The following is a 15,217-nucleotide window of genomic DNA, read 5'->3' on the forward strand; positions in this document are numbered from 1 at the left end:
GTTATCTTTTAAAATGAGTGAAGAGTGTCACTGATGGTAAGAAAGTGACTATTGTTGTGAGCTTGATACTACAGTGTGTAGACTGCAGTGTGTTTCACTGTCTGATCTGCTGCAGTCTCTGACAAGACAGCCAGACGTTACCCTACGGAACGAGCTCAGAGCTCATTATTTCCGATCTTGGGATAGGCCTGAGACCAGGCACACACCACACACCGGGACAACAAGGTCACAACTCCTCGATTTACATCCCGTACCTATTCACTGCTAGGTGAACAGGGGCTACACGTGAAAGGAGACACACCCAAATATCTCCACCCGGCTGGGGAATCGAACCCCGGTCCTCTGGCTTGTGAAGCCAGCACTCTAACCACTGAGCTACCGGGCGTGTGTGTGTGTGTGTGTGAGTCTTAGGAAGGGATGTGTTTTGTAGCAAGAGACTAGACCAACACTGTACTCTCACAAACAGAGACTGCCTTTCCCTTTCATACACAGTCTACAAGTATTGATACATATATTATATCCTGTCTAACATTGTTTGGTTCATGGTGATGCAATGGACAAGCCCTCCATCCCACAGTTTACCACTATTAGGAAAGACTACTGCTCCCTTTCCTATACTTGTCCATGTGATGTCCTTTAGATTAATGAAATCCATATCATTTAGTGTGAGCCTTGCAAGAAAGAGGTGGTGGAGATCAGCAAGTATCCATTTAAGCTCTTGGAAATTATCACTAGCTACTATTAGTGTGAGTCCAACAGTAGAGAGGTTGTGATTGTAAGGACCATTAAACTGAATCATAATCAGTTGATGTAAGTCAGCAAGTGTAGTGGAGGTCAGGAAGTGTTCATGAAACTCATGTATTATCAGATACAGTAATTCTCACTGAGTTGTTGACATTTCCACTACACTCAGATCAATACAAGCTACTGGAAGAACACTGTAAGTACATATGTGTACTGTGCAATTAAATACCAATAGTTGTGGCAATACTTTATTTATTGAGAACATGTATATATACTGTCCTGTATGTTCATCTGTTTCTGGAATTTTCTTGGGTTGTATTTTGTCTTATTACAAATATATAGCAATATTGAGTAACTTTGTGACTATGATCGAGTAACATGTATTATAGCACATTCTTATGCTTTGTTTAGTCTTCATGCATTATAGGCTCATGTGAGTTGAGTAAAAGGAAGGGATTGTGAAATATGGCAAAAAAATAAATAAATAAATAAAAAAAAAAAAACGAAATTGTTTCAGGAACAAGTCTCCATCTGTTTTAGTAGTTATATTCATCCTAATCTCACTGAAACAAGCCGTTCAAATCATATAATTCAAGCTAGGTAGCAATTACTTTTCATTTCAGTGTTATGAGAATATGCCAATGCGCTTGTATATATCCATGCTTCATAATTAGTTCATGAAAATGTAAGTAATTAAGTTGGTCTGGCTGCTTAAGACATTTATTTACATCTTATACTTTGTTTACGGCATCTTAATACACCATATTAGCTTTACGGTAAAATGAATCAGCTGATGGGAGAATATGTGGGAGAGAAAGAAGATTAAAGGAGAGCGCAGCGCCGAAGAGATTAATGCCTGGGAGTGAAGAGTGCCAAATTAAGGTAAGAGAAAGAGTGACTGTTTTAGAGTTACCTTTGTGTGTGTGTGTGTGTGTGTAGAGAGAAAGAGAGAGAGAGAGGAATATAGTTTGGTAAAGAATTCACTACCTAGGTAGTTATAATGTTGAAAAATGTATAGTGTGCTTAGTTATAAGGATAATCAATAATAACAAAAAAAGAAGAACGAATGAATAAGTATGTAGCAGGTAGGTAAATGAAAAAGGATAACAGGTACCATTACGGTAGGCAACAACACATAGAAAATGAATAAATAAATAAATATATTAAAGGAAGGAAAGAAGAAGAATAATGCAATTATCAATCAATTAATCAACCAGCCAGAAAGGAGTTAGTTACATACAGGAAGGTGAATCAGGCGAGGCCGAAGGATGGTGTGTCGAAGTGTCCAAGTGTCGCATTCCACAATGTTTAATGTTTATCGCGCGGGCCGCGGTGGAGTCTGACTGTCTGAGGCCGAGCTGTAAGCATTGAGCCTAAGCAGGGATGAGTGTGGGGGCGTGTGGACTGTGGGGAGTGAAAGCAGATGGTAAATATGAGATTTTATTCAGTACTTTCATATTTATCTCTTTCCTAATGTTTAATGGCAAGGTTGTATCTAGAAATGCCTTATTTTCGGTTGTTTTCCCAATTTACCTATTGACTTGTTTCTGGTTTACAGGTCCAGCCTGACACTGCATGACAGTCGTGGTGGTCCACCGCTGTCTGACACTGACAATCGTGGTGGTCCACCGCTGTCTGACACTGACACTCGTGGTGGTCCACCGCTGCCGGACATTGACATTCGCGGTGGTCCACTGCTGTCTGACACTGACAATCGTGGTGGTCCACCGCTGTCTGACACTGACAATCGTGGTGGTCCACCGCTGCCGGACATTGACATTCGCGGTGGTCCACTGCTGTCTGACAATGACAATCGTGGTGGTCCACCGCTGCTTGACACTGACAATCGTGGTGGTTCACCGCTGCCTGACACTGCATGACAGTCGTGGTGGTCCACCGTTGCCCGTTGGTGTGGACTCGTGGTGTGCCTGTGTAACATGTTTATTTAGTCTTCTAAACAGTTTGATGTCCTTCAACTTGAAGTATATCCAAATATAAGGGCTTCATCAAGAGTCAATAAGGAGCTTATGTAGTTCTGTTTTGAATTTTTTTATTCTGCATTCTGTGTTGCATTTTATGTGTTTGGGGAGTGAGTTAAATATGGGTGGTGCATCATACATGTGCCAGGCTGGCTGCCAGAACTGATTGCATTCTCCTTGGTGCTTGAGTTGTGTAGATGAAGGACTGAAAGAATGATTCTATTAAATCATGAATGTAATGTGACCAGTTTTGCCTCACTAGATATTGAATATAAGAATAGATGATGGCTTAATGCCTCACTGAATATGGAAGGGGAGATGCAGGGTATCCAGAATATTTCCAGCAGTGTGTAGACTTATGATGAACGACATAGCTACTGTAGATGCTTACTTAGGCTGGCTTGTTCTGATCTCTGCCAAAACCAATGCTTATGACATGATGCAGAACAGAACTCTGGCATAACTCAAGGACTTCTTTATTTCCATGACAGGCCAGGATGACAGAGAAGCCGGAGCTGCTTGGAGAGACGCTGACCCGCCACTACCGGCTGTCATGTGAGTTGTTGGGCAGTTACCCTGTACCACACTTCACCCACCAGCTCTCTCGGGGCAGCCTGGACCTTCACCTGGACACCGTTGACTTGGACCACCTGGAGGTGTTGTGCCACACTCTCAAAAACAAAGTTTCGCCTTCTTCTCTCAGGATCAGTGTGCCAAAGGCCAATGAAGGTGTGCTGAGTGTGTGTGTTTGCCAATACATTAGACTTAGAGACTCAATACTCGAACTTAACTTGTTCCAAATGGCTGTCCGAGTATTAAAAGTTTGACTATTGATGGTACCTATGAATCAGGTAATTCATTCCAGCCATTGCCAAATCCAAGTTTAGAAAACAGTAGCAGTTTAGTTTTGCTGTCGGCGCTAGCACTGATGCACAGAAGCAAGGTTAGCCTATCTTTGATGGGCTTGTGTCCTGGCAAACACTTTTCTTCCTTTGTGATATAGGTCTTGTTTGATAGTTTTTTTTTTTTCCAAAACAGGCCACTTTTATCACAATTAAAGATCTGTTGTGGGTTTAAGTGCTCCTTATCCACAAATTTCTTAAATTCGGGCACAAATTTCTCAGCGGCAACTCTGTCAGCACTTGTGGCCTTACCGTGCCTCACAACAGAATGAATTCCAGTTCTTTCCTTGAAATTCCCAAACCACCCCTTACTTGCTTTAAAATCATCATTGGAGTCAGATGTAGTATCAGAAATAAGATCAAGATGCAGCAGCCTAGCCTTCACACAAATTATGCCCTCTGACAAAGTATCACCAGCCATCTGCTTTTCGTTTATCCACACAATCAACAATTTCTTCATTTCTTCCACTGCCGCAGGTCGCTTGAATTGCATTTTCACACCAATCTTTTAATGAGCTTCCCTTTTCAGTATTGTGGCTACTGTAGATTTAACCATACAGTACTCAGTAGTGGTAGATCGGTTATTCTTCCTCCTTTCTCGTATTTATCAATAATCTCCTTCCATTCGATGGTTGTCACTACATTCTTTCTTCTAGACTTATTCTCACCACTAACAAGCTTCTTCAGTGCCATTGTAAACTCCTAAATGAAAAAAAAAAAAACTCCAGAGAGAAAGCACAGGATAATGTTATTCTTATGGCTGCGGAGGATCAACTGGCTGCAGTGGCCAGCTGGTGGCGCGTGTAGGGTGGCACGAAGGTAAAGACCCTTTGTTTACAGCCACGTGGACGGACGTTCAACTAATAGGTATTTTTTTGAGTATTAGCTAAGTCAAACTTTTGTGTTTGACTATTGAAAAGTTAAATTATTTAGACGTTCCAGTTTTGAGTGTCTACTGTACTGTTGCTTTTTATTTGGCTTTTTATGTAAGAAGAACATTGGCCTAAGGCAACAGAAAGAAACAGAAAAGACCTGCTGAGATGCCTGTTCCAAATGAAGTACTAGTGTATTTACGTACTACTTAATACTTTGGTAATGATTTATTTCTCAGTTCCTAGATGTCAACTACCTACCCAGTTTAGTATTTGTTGGAGAAAATTATTAACTTATCAGCAATTTTATTGTGGCACTCTAATGTTAATTTGTCTCTCCCAGTGTCTGCAGTGGTGGCAAGGGTAGTGGAGCGTGCAGTGGAGGGTGTGGGGGTGTGTGTGGTGGCCTCCCTCACCCTCACTTTGCTGAGCCTGGATGGTGTGAGGCTTGCAGGCAGGATCCTCAAGCTGCTATGTGAGGTGAGGTGCTGACCGGTGCTGAGCGGTGCTGCCTCAGGAACACAGGTTTTTTTTTTTTTTTTTTTTTTTTTTTTTTTTTTTCCGGTAAGGCCTATAGCGCCTGTAGGCACACTTGAAGAGTGTATGGGAAGTGCTGTTCAGCTTCTGCCCATTAGTGGCGCAGGCAATTTTATTTATAGTGGTACTCATATTAGGGCCCATATCACTGCCCAAGCTCATCTTGAGTGTAACCACCTAGAACCTGGGTATCATGGTGACATGTAGGTAACTTTAAACCACTCGACAAATGGCAAAGTGTTTTAAGGCTGTACGTGGTGGGATTCAAACCTAGGCGTGGACGTCTGCCCGATCCCACCACCACCACCTTATCCACTACGCCACCGCCTCCCTAAGCTGCTACATAGACATGTCCTCCAAATTCTTATCTACTAGTCTTAATATCAATTACAAGATTTTGTTTTTCTGTACTGTAAATTTTAAAATTTTTGGGTCTTTCAGGAACTGGCCAGTCCCTTTATTACTTGAGAAAAATTTTGATCTATTTGTTATAACCCATTTATCCATGAGCCTCTTGTCCATTCTGTTTCAGGGACTAAGAAAGGCCCGTACTGTAAAGTCTCTAGTCATGAGGAACTGTAGTCTTGGAGACTCTGGAACAGAGAGTGTGTGTCAGGCAGTCAAGAATGTGCCCAGCATCACTCACCTGTCACTGGTCAACTGTGGGGTGGCAGAGAGAGGAGCCACTGCTGTCGCATGTCTCATAAAGGTACTTTATGGAAAATGCTGACCTGTTAAGCTTGAGTGATGAAGATACAAAACTTTGTAATCACCATAGTTGTTTGCTGGTCATCCAGCCGATGTTCCCTGTGTGGAAAGAGATCAGAGCTTGTACTGACCAGTCTGTGTGTGTGTGTGTGTGTGTGTGTGTGTGTGTGTGTGTGTGTGTGTGTGTGTGTGTATTTATCTAGTTGTATTTACCTAGTTGTAGTTTTACAGTGCCTGGGCTTTATGCTCGTGTGGCCCCGTCTCCATATCTACACTTATCCTATCTTACTTTAAAAGTGTGTGTGTGTGTGTGTGTGTGTGTGTGTGTGTGTGTGTGTGTGTGTGTGTGTGTGTGTGTGTGTGTGTGTGTGTGCTTCTGTATGCATGTGTATGTGTGTGTATTTGCCTTGTTGTGTTTACCTAGTTGTATTGTACAGGGTTCGAGCGGGGCTCATAGTGTCCAGTCGCCATATCTCCATTTATCTAGTTTTTCTTTAAAGTTATGCACACTATGTGCTGTGACAATTTCATTATCCAATGCATTCCGCTTTTCCACCTTTCTGTGTGGAAAACTGTATTTTCCAATATCCACACACAGGTTCATCCTGATCTTCTTTTCATGTCCTCTTGTCCTTCCATCTTCTTCCGTCAACAGTACCAGGTCTTCTTTGTCTATCTTTTCAATATCATTTACTATCTTATACATTGTTATTAGGTCCCCCTGTTCTCTTCTATCTTGTAAGGTTGGCAGTCCCATTTCCTTCAGTCGTTCTTCATATATGAGGTCCTTTAATTCTGGCACCATCTTTGTAGCAATCTTCTGTATCCTTTCCAGTTTTCTTATATCATTGTGTGTGTGTGTGTGTGTGTGCTTACCTAGTTGTATTTATCTAGTTGTAGTTTTACAGGGCCTGGGCTTTATGCTCATTTGGCCCTGTCTCCATTTCTACACTTATCAAATTTTTTTTTTTTAAACTATGCACACTCGTTGCTGACACCACTTTCTCACTCAAACTGTTCCAAGTCTCAACACATCTTTGTGGGAAACTATATTTTTTAACATCTCTCAGACATCTTCCCTTCCTCAGTTTCTTACTATGCAATCTTGTGCTTCTAATGTCATATTCTTCTCTCAGGATTAGTTTCTCATTATCCACTTGGTCCATTCCGTTGATCAGTTTATAAATTTGTATCAGATCCCCTCTCTCTCTTCTCTGTTCCAGGGTTGGTAGATCTATAGTTTTTAGTCTCTCCTCATATGTCATCCCTTTAAATTCTGGAACCAGTCTTGTAGCCATTTTTTGTAGTCTCTCCAATATCTTTATGCGTTTCTTTTTATGGGGGGTCCACACCACTCCTGCATATTCCAATCTGGGTCTTATTTTAGTACTTATCAGTTTCTTCATCATTTCTTTGTCCATATAGTGAAATGCTACTCCAATATTCCTTAGCAAATTATACGTCTCTCTGAAAATTCTATCAATATGGCTTACCGGTTGATTATTTTCTTCCATCGTCACTCCCAAGTCCTTTTCCTTTTTTACTTTTTCTAGTTCTACTCCATCTCCCATCTTATAGATTCCCACTGGTCGTCTTTCACTTTTTCCCATTTCCATGACATGGCTTTTGTTCACATTGAATTCCATCTCCCATTTTTTACTCCATTTCCAGATCTTGTTTTAAATCTTTCTGCAGTATTTCACAATCCTCTTTTTGTTTTATGACTCTGCACAGTTTTGCATCGTCCATAAACAGATTTATGTAGCTGTTCACTCCCTCTGGCATGCCGTTTATATTCATGAGAAAAAGTATTGGTGCCAATACTGACCCCTGTGGCACTCCGCTGTCTACTGCTCTCCACTTGGACTACATATCTTTAATTACCTTGTGTGTGTGTGTGTGTGTGTGTGTGTGTGTGTGTGTGTGTGTGTGTGTGTGTGTGTGTGAGATTTTCTTTACTTGACGATCAACACTTTTCCATATCAAAGTAATTCACCAGTTTTTCCATTTTTTTCATGCATTTCTTATACTGGTTTAGAGTTTTACAGTTTTGGATACTGTTAGCAGAATAACACAACACAGGAAGTAAGGAATGAGAGGTAGCATTATCAGGAAAGCTACATTACCTAATTATTGCCACGTCTCTTCTTGCAGCATCAGAGGCTGAATAGGGACAGTGCAATGTGGCAGGACACCCTCAGACAGAGGCAGCCCCACCTGGATGGCATGAAGGGTCTGCGTCGCCTTACTCTTAACATTAACCCAGCACTTGGAGATCAGGGTGTGGCTGCCATCACCGAGGCTCTCACCGAGGACCTCTGGATCAAAGGTGAGTGTGGCATGGTGCCATTGAGTAATGTACCAATGTTCAGCAGTAGGTACTTCACTCTTGATAATTTTCTTTAGAGTTTTGTCTCCAACTGAAGTCCTTTGGTATGTTGAGTATTTTTAATTGTTAGGTTTTGTAAGATGATGAGCAGGTCAGAGGTCTTGTGATTAAGGAAAATATAAAACACTGAATTGAATGGTGAAAGTTGCTTGACTCGCAAGCAATACTGTAGCCATATTAAATATCTTTTCTTATTTTGTAAGGTGTTGACCAGCCTCTGCTACATATGTATAAAGAAAAAATATAACAAATAGAGTTTTGTCAGACAAAATCAGTGCAGTTTTTACTCCAGTCACACACATGAATCTTAAGAGAAGGCAAGTGATCTAAGTCTCTGTAACAAATAAAACTAAGTGATGCTAAGTGTGATTCATGAATAGTTTAAGCATGAGTAACAAAAACTGAGTTAAAGTGGGTAAGAAAAACCTATTTGTGATAGCAGTGATACTCATACATGTGAATTTTAAGGAGCAACAAATAGTATGAGTCTTTTTTAACATAGCAGTGTTTCCATTAGCATTGGACCTGCAGCACTGTGGTGTGGGTACAGAGGGTGGTGCCTCAGTCCAGGCTCTGCTGCATGCCAACCAGACGTTGGAGGTGGTGGACCTTAGGAATAACCCCTTCCTGCCGGACACTGTGGTGGGGCAACTGGCCAGCCTCCTGCAGGGCCGATGCTCAGAGGTTAGCTCTCAGGTTAGAGCTTGGAAAACTGAGTGGCATTGGAGAATTTAGTATAATGTTTCATTCTTTATATATATATATATATATATATATATATATATATATATATATATATATATATATATATATATATATATGTGTGTGTACCATGTGGGCTTTTCACGGGAATTTATGGGCTAAAGGGGATACTTATTAAGGGTACCTCCTATTTCAAAGCCCACCTGCTAGGAAACCGTTGCCCCGAGTGAGGAAGCCCAACCTACACTCAGACCGTAGACAGGATTCGAACCCGTGCGCTTGGAGATCCCTCGGACCCCAAAGCAGACACGGATCCACTGTACCATGGTGGCCCCCCAAATTTTATAATTTGTCCAGGGATGTGATAGTTTACTGCAATAGTTCTTGTCATGTTGAATTAGTATGGTAGAAATTGGATGTTATTAGGGAGTTTGGTAGGAACTTTAGTTCTTTGATAATGTCTCCAGGGATTTTTTTTTTTTTTCCTCTCTCCCCAGAATGAGTGGAAGAAATTAAGTGTCATTTGTTTGTCCATGTTACATTAATTATATGAGTTATAATGTTTAGTTCTATTATTTTGTCTCCCAAGGATGTGTCAGTTTGGTTCAGTTGATGTTTTTTTCCTGCATGCATGTAGAAGAAATTGAGTATTACTGTACTTGTTTAGGCTATATCATATATATATATATTTTTTTTTATATGGTAAGGCCTATAGCGCCTGTAGGCACACTTGAAGAGTGTATTGGAAGCGCTGTTCAGCTTCCGCCCATTAGTGGCGCAGGCAATTTTATTTATAGTGGTACCCATATTAGGGCCCATATCACCGCTCAAGCTCATCTTCAGTGAAACAACCTAGAACCTGGGTATCATGGTGATATGTAGGTAACTTTAAACCACTCGACAAATGGCAAAGTGTTTTAAGGCTGTACGTGGTGGGATTCAAACCTACGCGTGGACGTCTGCCCAATCCCACGCTCACCACCTTATCCACTATGCCACCGCCTCCCTAAAGATAGGCTTATAATATTCAGTTCTCATTATTTTCTTTACTGCTAGTTAATTAATCATGAAGACTGCATTTGGGGTGACATGTATGTCTGTAATAGATAGAAAGATAGATTGTGGATTATTGAAGTGTCAGTGTGCAGTGCTTTATACCAGTTGTACCTAATGGTTCTTGTATACCCTCCTTTCCCTAACACACAGTATAGCTGGCTCAGGACCTCAGAATTGGAGGAGAAAGAGGAGGCCGTGTTGGGTGATGGCTATCGGCAAGGAGGCAAACCAGGGTACAGGGGTAGTGGAAGGATCATGAAGACCAGGAAGGGCAAGCAGGTCCCTCACGTACATCCCAGCAAAAGACCCACACCTCCCTCCCAGCTGGGTGTGCCTTGGAGGGTGGAGCACAGGCTGTATGAGAGAAGGTGTCAAGTTGTTGTGTTGTGTGTCTAGCTGAGTTAATCTTTGATATCTCTAGGTATGAGTTTTGATGATGATGTAGATATCTTGTTTCTAATTGTTTCTGTCTGTTTCTGGCTTGATCTCTTCTGAATGTTTTTTTGTGTATATGTGTTATTCTAATGGAAATAACTTATTTTTTATTGTGTTTATATTTTTAGCTCTGTCATTTCTTGATATTTCCTTCTCTGACTTTGATCCTTATGAATATAATTTGTAGGATTAATTTCAGTTGATATTCAGATTCTTGTGTGAATAATTCTGTTGATTGTAATGTATGATTTAGAAAGAAGCAATCTGTTATTCTTTACAAACTTATATTATGCTTATTTTTGGTACACTTTTCTTATATCATATATTGAATGTGTTTTTGTTAATTTTCAGGGAGGGACTGGCAGCAGGGGCCATGGTGAAAGGGTACAGCAGGGAGTGGGAGGGTGGTGGGGAAGCCAAACCTCTCTCCAATGAGCCTGTTCCTGAGGCAGATATCAAGAAGATGAGGTACTGAGTCATCTGATTTAAAATGTTTGTTTGTTCAAGGATCAGAGATTAAGGTAGATGATTCTGTGTACCTTCTCTGTGTGTATAGTGTGAAGGAAAACCATCTTAGGCCAACCTGAGGCAGTTGTGAATGAGATGAAGTACGAAGGCAACTGCTTCAAAAATTTATCCAATGATCAGAAGTTAAGATGAATGATTTAGTGTAGCTTTCCATTGCAAAGTCTGAATCATTAACAACAAAATGATGAGAACCAATTTAATTTGGCAATTTTATAATCCATTATGTTTGTCATGCCTGTTCTTTGTAATTATCCAGTTTTTTCTTGTATCCTTGTTAGTGTAAGCAGTGAGAATAGAGATCCAGAGCATTGATAAGGATAGGGAAGAATGGTAAAAAGAATAATAAGGTTATTGGTGAACCCTCAGGAAGAAACTACAGCTTTGAAAGATGAAATACTGTATAAAGAAAAACCAGTAGAAGAAACTAGACTGTAAACTGGTAGAATTAGAATAATAAGAACAGGGATGAATTGAAGTTAAGAGTAAGGCTATCTATCAGTGATTAAAGATAATATTTGTCATCTTCAGAAAGAAACTGCAGCTATACAGGAAGAAATACCAGAAGGAACGTGAGCAGAGGAAGAAGTTGGAACATAAGCTGTCCCACATACAGAGACAGCTGCAGGGCCTTCACACACTGGATGAGGCCACACTCACCCACATTGAAGAGTGCTTCCTTAAGTTCCACATCTTCCTCTCCATGATGCACCACTCTGGGTGAGTCTGTCTATACTGTTGACATCTTTTTATTTATGTAAGAAGGGGAAGCTGGCCAAGGGCAACAACAAAAAAATAAAAAAATAAATGGGAGGGAGGGCAACTTAGTTACCTTGATCCAAGAGAGTTAGCCAAAAGAAATGGATAAATGTCTTGAAACCTCTCCTGAATAAGGTCACATCATAGGAAGTTGGAAATACAGAAGCAGACAGGGAGTTCCAGAGTTTACCAGGGAAAGGTATGAATGATTGAGAGTACTGGTCAGAGGGAGGAGGATACGGAGGGACAAGCCCAGAATCTTCCAAGGTAGTGTTATTAGCTGAAGTTAGAGAGTAGGGTTTAGCTTTAAAGACATGTGATGACAGTGGTGCCATCAGAATTAAATAAAGGAGGGAAAGATGAAGAAGTAAAGTTTGTGGAGATGATTTTGGCCAGATGCCAGAAGTCTCAAGTGGAGTTGGAGTCATTCACTAGCCTTCCTCCTCTGACAGCCAGCAACCTATCCCTTCATCTCATAGCAGTGACAGCAAGCAGGGAGGTGATGGAAGGCTGGAGAAAGCAGTATGTGAATCAAGATTTTGATATTTTTTTATTAATGAAAGAGTGTTTGACAAGTTAAAGAATAGATTTGGCATGATTCCAGGTAGATATATAAAGCACATGAGATTCAGGTGAAGGAAAGATCAAGTATTTTTTAGGCAACCTCTTTTTCAAGTATAGCATGAGAACATGCCATGTTAAACTAAGGTTTGAAAGGTTTAGGGTGAGAAAAAGAGGCAGGAATGTAAGTCTCCATGCCAGACACTATTACTTCTGTTATATGTACAGCACACAGAGATGGGTCTCTGACACAGAAGCAGTAGTCATTCCAAGGAAAATCAGCAGAATACCTGTTTTGGTTTAGTTTGATATATACTTACTGATGTATTTTGCTATTTGTTTATTTGCTTATTCATTTCTTTATTTAGGAGTAGTTTTGTTGTGTAGGAGGGGTAAAAGATGAAGGGACTAAGATATTGGTGTGAATGAGTATGAGTGTGAGAGCTGTACGTCTTGTCTTGGCTTTCCTTGTTTTGAGTCAGAGACTCTTGGTGTATGTATGTATTTGATTGACTTCATTTCATTTGCTTTGGCTTGTCTTTAGGAAGAAAACATGTGGTCTTCATCAATATCTTTATTGTGCTTTTTTGCATTTATTTTATTAGTGACTTCCTATACCTGAACTTCTCTTCAATCATCATAACTTTGCTGAACACATCTTCAACATCCATTTCAGAGAAGACTCTCTGTCATCATCGTCTGGTGGTGTCAGTCCATCTTATCACCTACCTATGGAACCAAGTAAGACCCAAACTCACCCAGACAGCATGCTTCTCTCAGGAAACTTATCCTTCCTTCCATCATCCACAATACCTATTCCTGTGGTCATTCACCAGCCTTCCTCCCCTGACAGCCAGCAGCAACCCATCCCTGCATTGCATACCAGTGACTGCAGGCAGGGAGGTGATGGAATGCTGGAAAAGGTAGTATGTGAATCAAAACTGTCAAATAAAAGGAAGAAAGAGAAGTTGAATGCTACCAGACCTGAGAAGAATTTTGTTGGTCAAGGCCACACATCTGGGAGTGAAGTACAAGAGAGGAATGACACAGGAGTTACTTCAGAAATCATGATATCTAGTCAGTCTAGAAACGTATCATCTTCATCCACACACGGCCAGCTGGCAAACAAGGAAGATGTAGGAGAGGAAACAATGCTAGATAGAGATATGGATGAGGGAGTGACTACTAAGATAAAGAATAGTAAATGCAAGAGTGAAGATTTAAGCAACAAAGGTAGTGATTCTGTGGCCTATTCAAGTCCACTGAAAGAGAAAGAGATACAGAAGAGAACACAGTTTAATGGTAATACTCATCAGGATATTGGTGACTTCAAAAAGACTGCCAAGGAACAAAAACTAATAATTTCATCTAGCAGTGATTATGTTGCAGTAAGAGTGGAATCTGGGACCAAAGAGAATAAAGGAATTAATGAGGAGTGGAATAATGAGAAGACTGATGAACATGCCAATGGAATATATGGAAAGAGAATCCTATCTGTGAGAGAAGATGAAGAGCTTGAGACAGAAGTGCAATCTCAGGAGCTTTCATTTCTAAACAAAGTCATGGAGATCCACACTCCACAAGGACTCTTAGAAGGTAACTGGCATGAAGAAGAGAAGTCTGAGAAGGAAATGCTTTATTTAAAACCAGAGAGCCAAGGATCAGAAAAAAGTCAGTCACCCATCACTTTAAAGAATAAGATCTCTAAAGAAGGACAACTACTCCAGAAAACTCCCTCAAGTCACCTGTACCAAGAATGCCCAACACCAAACGATGAGAGAGCTGAAGAACCATTGTACCAACACATACTAGACTATCAAGAATCATCAGGTAGCTCCTCTCCATCAAGTCAGTCATTCTCAAGCCAGTCACCTCCCAGCCAATCACCAAGAAAAGCTCATCCAATACCAAGATGCCAGTTACCTCAGAGAAGCAAGTCTCCACAGAAACAGTCTCCTAAGAAAAGCAGATCATCTAGGAACAAACCACTGGGAATACAGGGCAACGAGGTCAGTGAGACAGATGATGACAAAATGAGGAATTTGAGTGTGTGGCTGCAAGGACGAGTACAAGGGAGAGGCACCACATCCTCTTCCTCCTCTGTGTCCATCAGTGAGCACCTGCAACACTCACACACATCCTGGACCAAGAGAAAGGTTTGTCAGGAGGAACGAGCAAAGGAGGAGGAGGAGGAGGATGGGGAAATGGAGGAGCTGCCAGGTGGAAGCGAGATTGACTTAAGTGATTGTGAAGATCTGAGTCTCTCCGGCCTCACGTTGAGTAACACTTCTATTCCTGAGGATGTAAACACAGGTGGTGAAGAGGATTTTTAGACTCCAAGCAAGGGATTTTAAGACAGTCTTGCATGTTCTTGAGGGCATTTTAAGACAATTTGGCATGTTTTTATGGTATTTTAAGACATTTGGCATATTTTGATGGCATTTGAAGAAATTTAGGCTATGATAATACCATTTTATTGACATTAGGAAGGGTGTATGGAGGTCATAAGATTAATGGGCACAGTCTTCATTATTTTAATCGCCCACATGAGTTTGTGAAGCAAGTGTTGGATTCTCAGGACAAAGATGCAGTGTGCTTGTTAAGAGATTCACTCAGTGCTCGCTCACTCATTCACTTACTGGGCTCAGAGCGAATGAAGAATGTGCATTGAAGTAAATATTGCTGCTTGTGTGTCAGACAAACACCTTACTCTCTCACCAACACGGCTTCCAAGGCCACAAAGATCACTGGCAGGGTTTTCAAGAGTGTTTCTCCAGTTAATATTGCAGAAATGTTGTCACTGCCTCTAGAACCATAAAAACACCATTAAAAATGCTCTATTCTCCACCATGACTATTTTCCAAGGCCAGAGATGATTGGCAGGGTTTTCAAGAATATTTCTCCAGTTAATATTGTAGAAATCTTGTTACTCTCTCTAGAACCATAAAAACACCCTTAAAAATGCTCTATTCTCTCACCACAACTGTTTTCCAAGATCACAGAGATGACTGGTGGGATTTTCAAGACTGTTTCTCCAGTTAATAATAT

The 15,217-nt window shown here is 40.8% G+C and overlaps 1 protein-coding gene across 9 annotated transcripts; it reads left to right on the forward strand.

Moving 5' to 3' along the window:
- Positions 1-283: 283 nt before the first annotated feature.
- On the forward strand, positions 284-14,758 carry LOC123512094 (centrosomal protein of 78 kDa-like). Of its 9 annotated transcripts, none has more exons than XM_045268303.1 (10): positions 284-2,170; positions 2,303-3,452; positions 4,841-4,977; positions 5,567-5,743; positions 7,897-8,071; positions 8,649-8,827; positions 10,040-10,257; positions 10,676-10,792; positions 11,381-11,569; positions 12,846-14,758. In XM_045268303.1, exons 2-10 carry the CDS (start codon positions 3,221-3,223, stop codon positions 14,500-14,502), a joined length of 3,081 nt encoding a protein of 1,026 aa, XP_045124238.1. In that variant the 5' UTR covers positions 284-2,170; positions 2,303-3,220; the 3' UTR covers positions 14,503-14,758. The 9 variants fall into 9 exon arrangements, with proteins under 9 accessions (XP_045124238.1, XP_045124245.1, XP_045124237.1 ...); XM_045268310.1 differs by having other exon boundaries at positions 2,303-3,278; XM_045268302.1 differs by having other exon boundaries at positions 3,215-3,452.
- The last annotated feature ends 459 nt before the right edge of the window (positions 14,759-15,217 follow it).

Source organism: Portunus trituberculatus, chromosome 32, assembly GCF_017591435.1.
Source record: "Portunus trituberculatus isolate SZX2019 chromosome 32, ASM1759143v1, whole genome shotgun sequence".
NCBI lineage: Eukaryota > Metazoa > Arthropoda > Malacostraca > Decapoda > Portunidae > Portunus > Portunus trituberculatus.

Bases quoted from the DNA above. Each gene is read 5' to 3' on its own strand.
- LOC123512094 (XM_045268302.1), top strand. The intron at 3,453-4,840 runs GTGTGCTGAGTG...TGTCTCTCCCAG, and splicing joins TGTGCCAAAGGCCAATGAAG to TGTCTGCAGTGGTGGCAAGG. The intron at 4,978-5,566 runs GTGAGGTGCTGA...ATTCTGTTTCAG, and splicing joins TCCTCAAGCTGCTATGTGAG to GGACTAAGAAAGGCCCGTAC.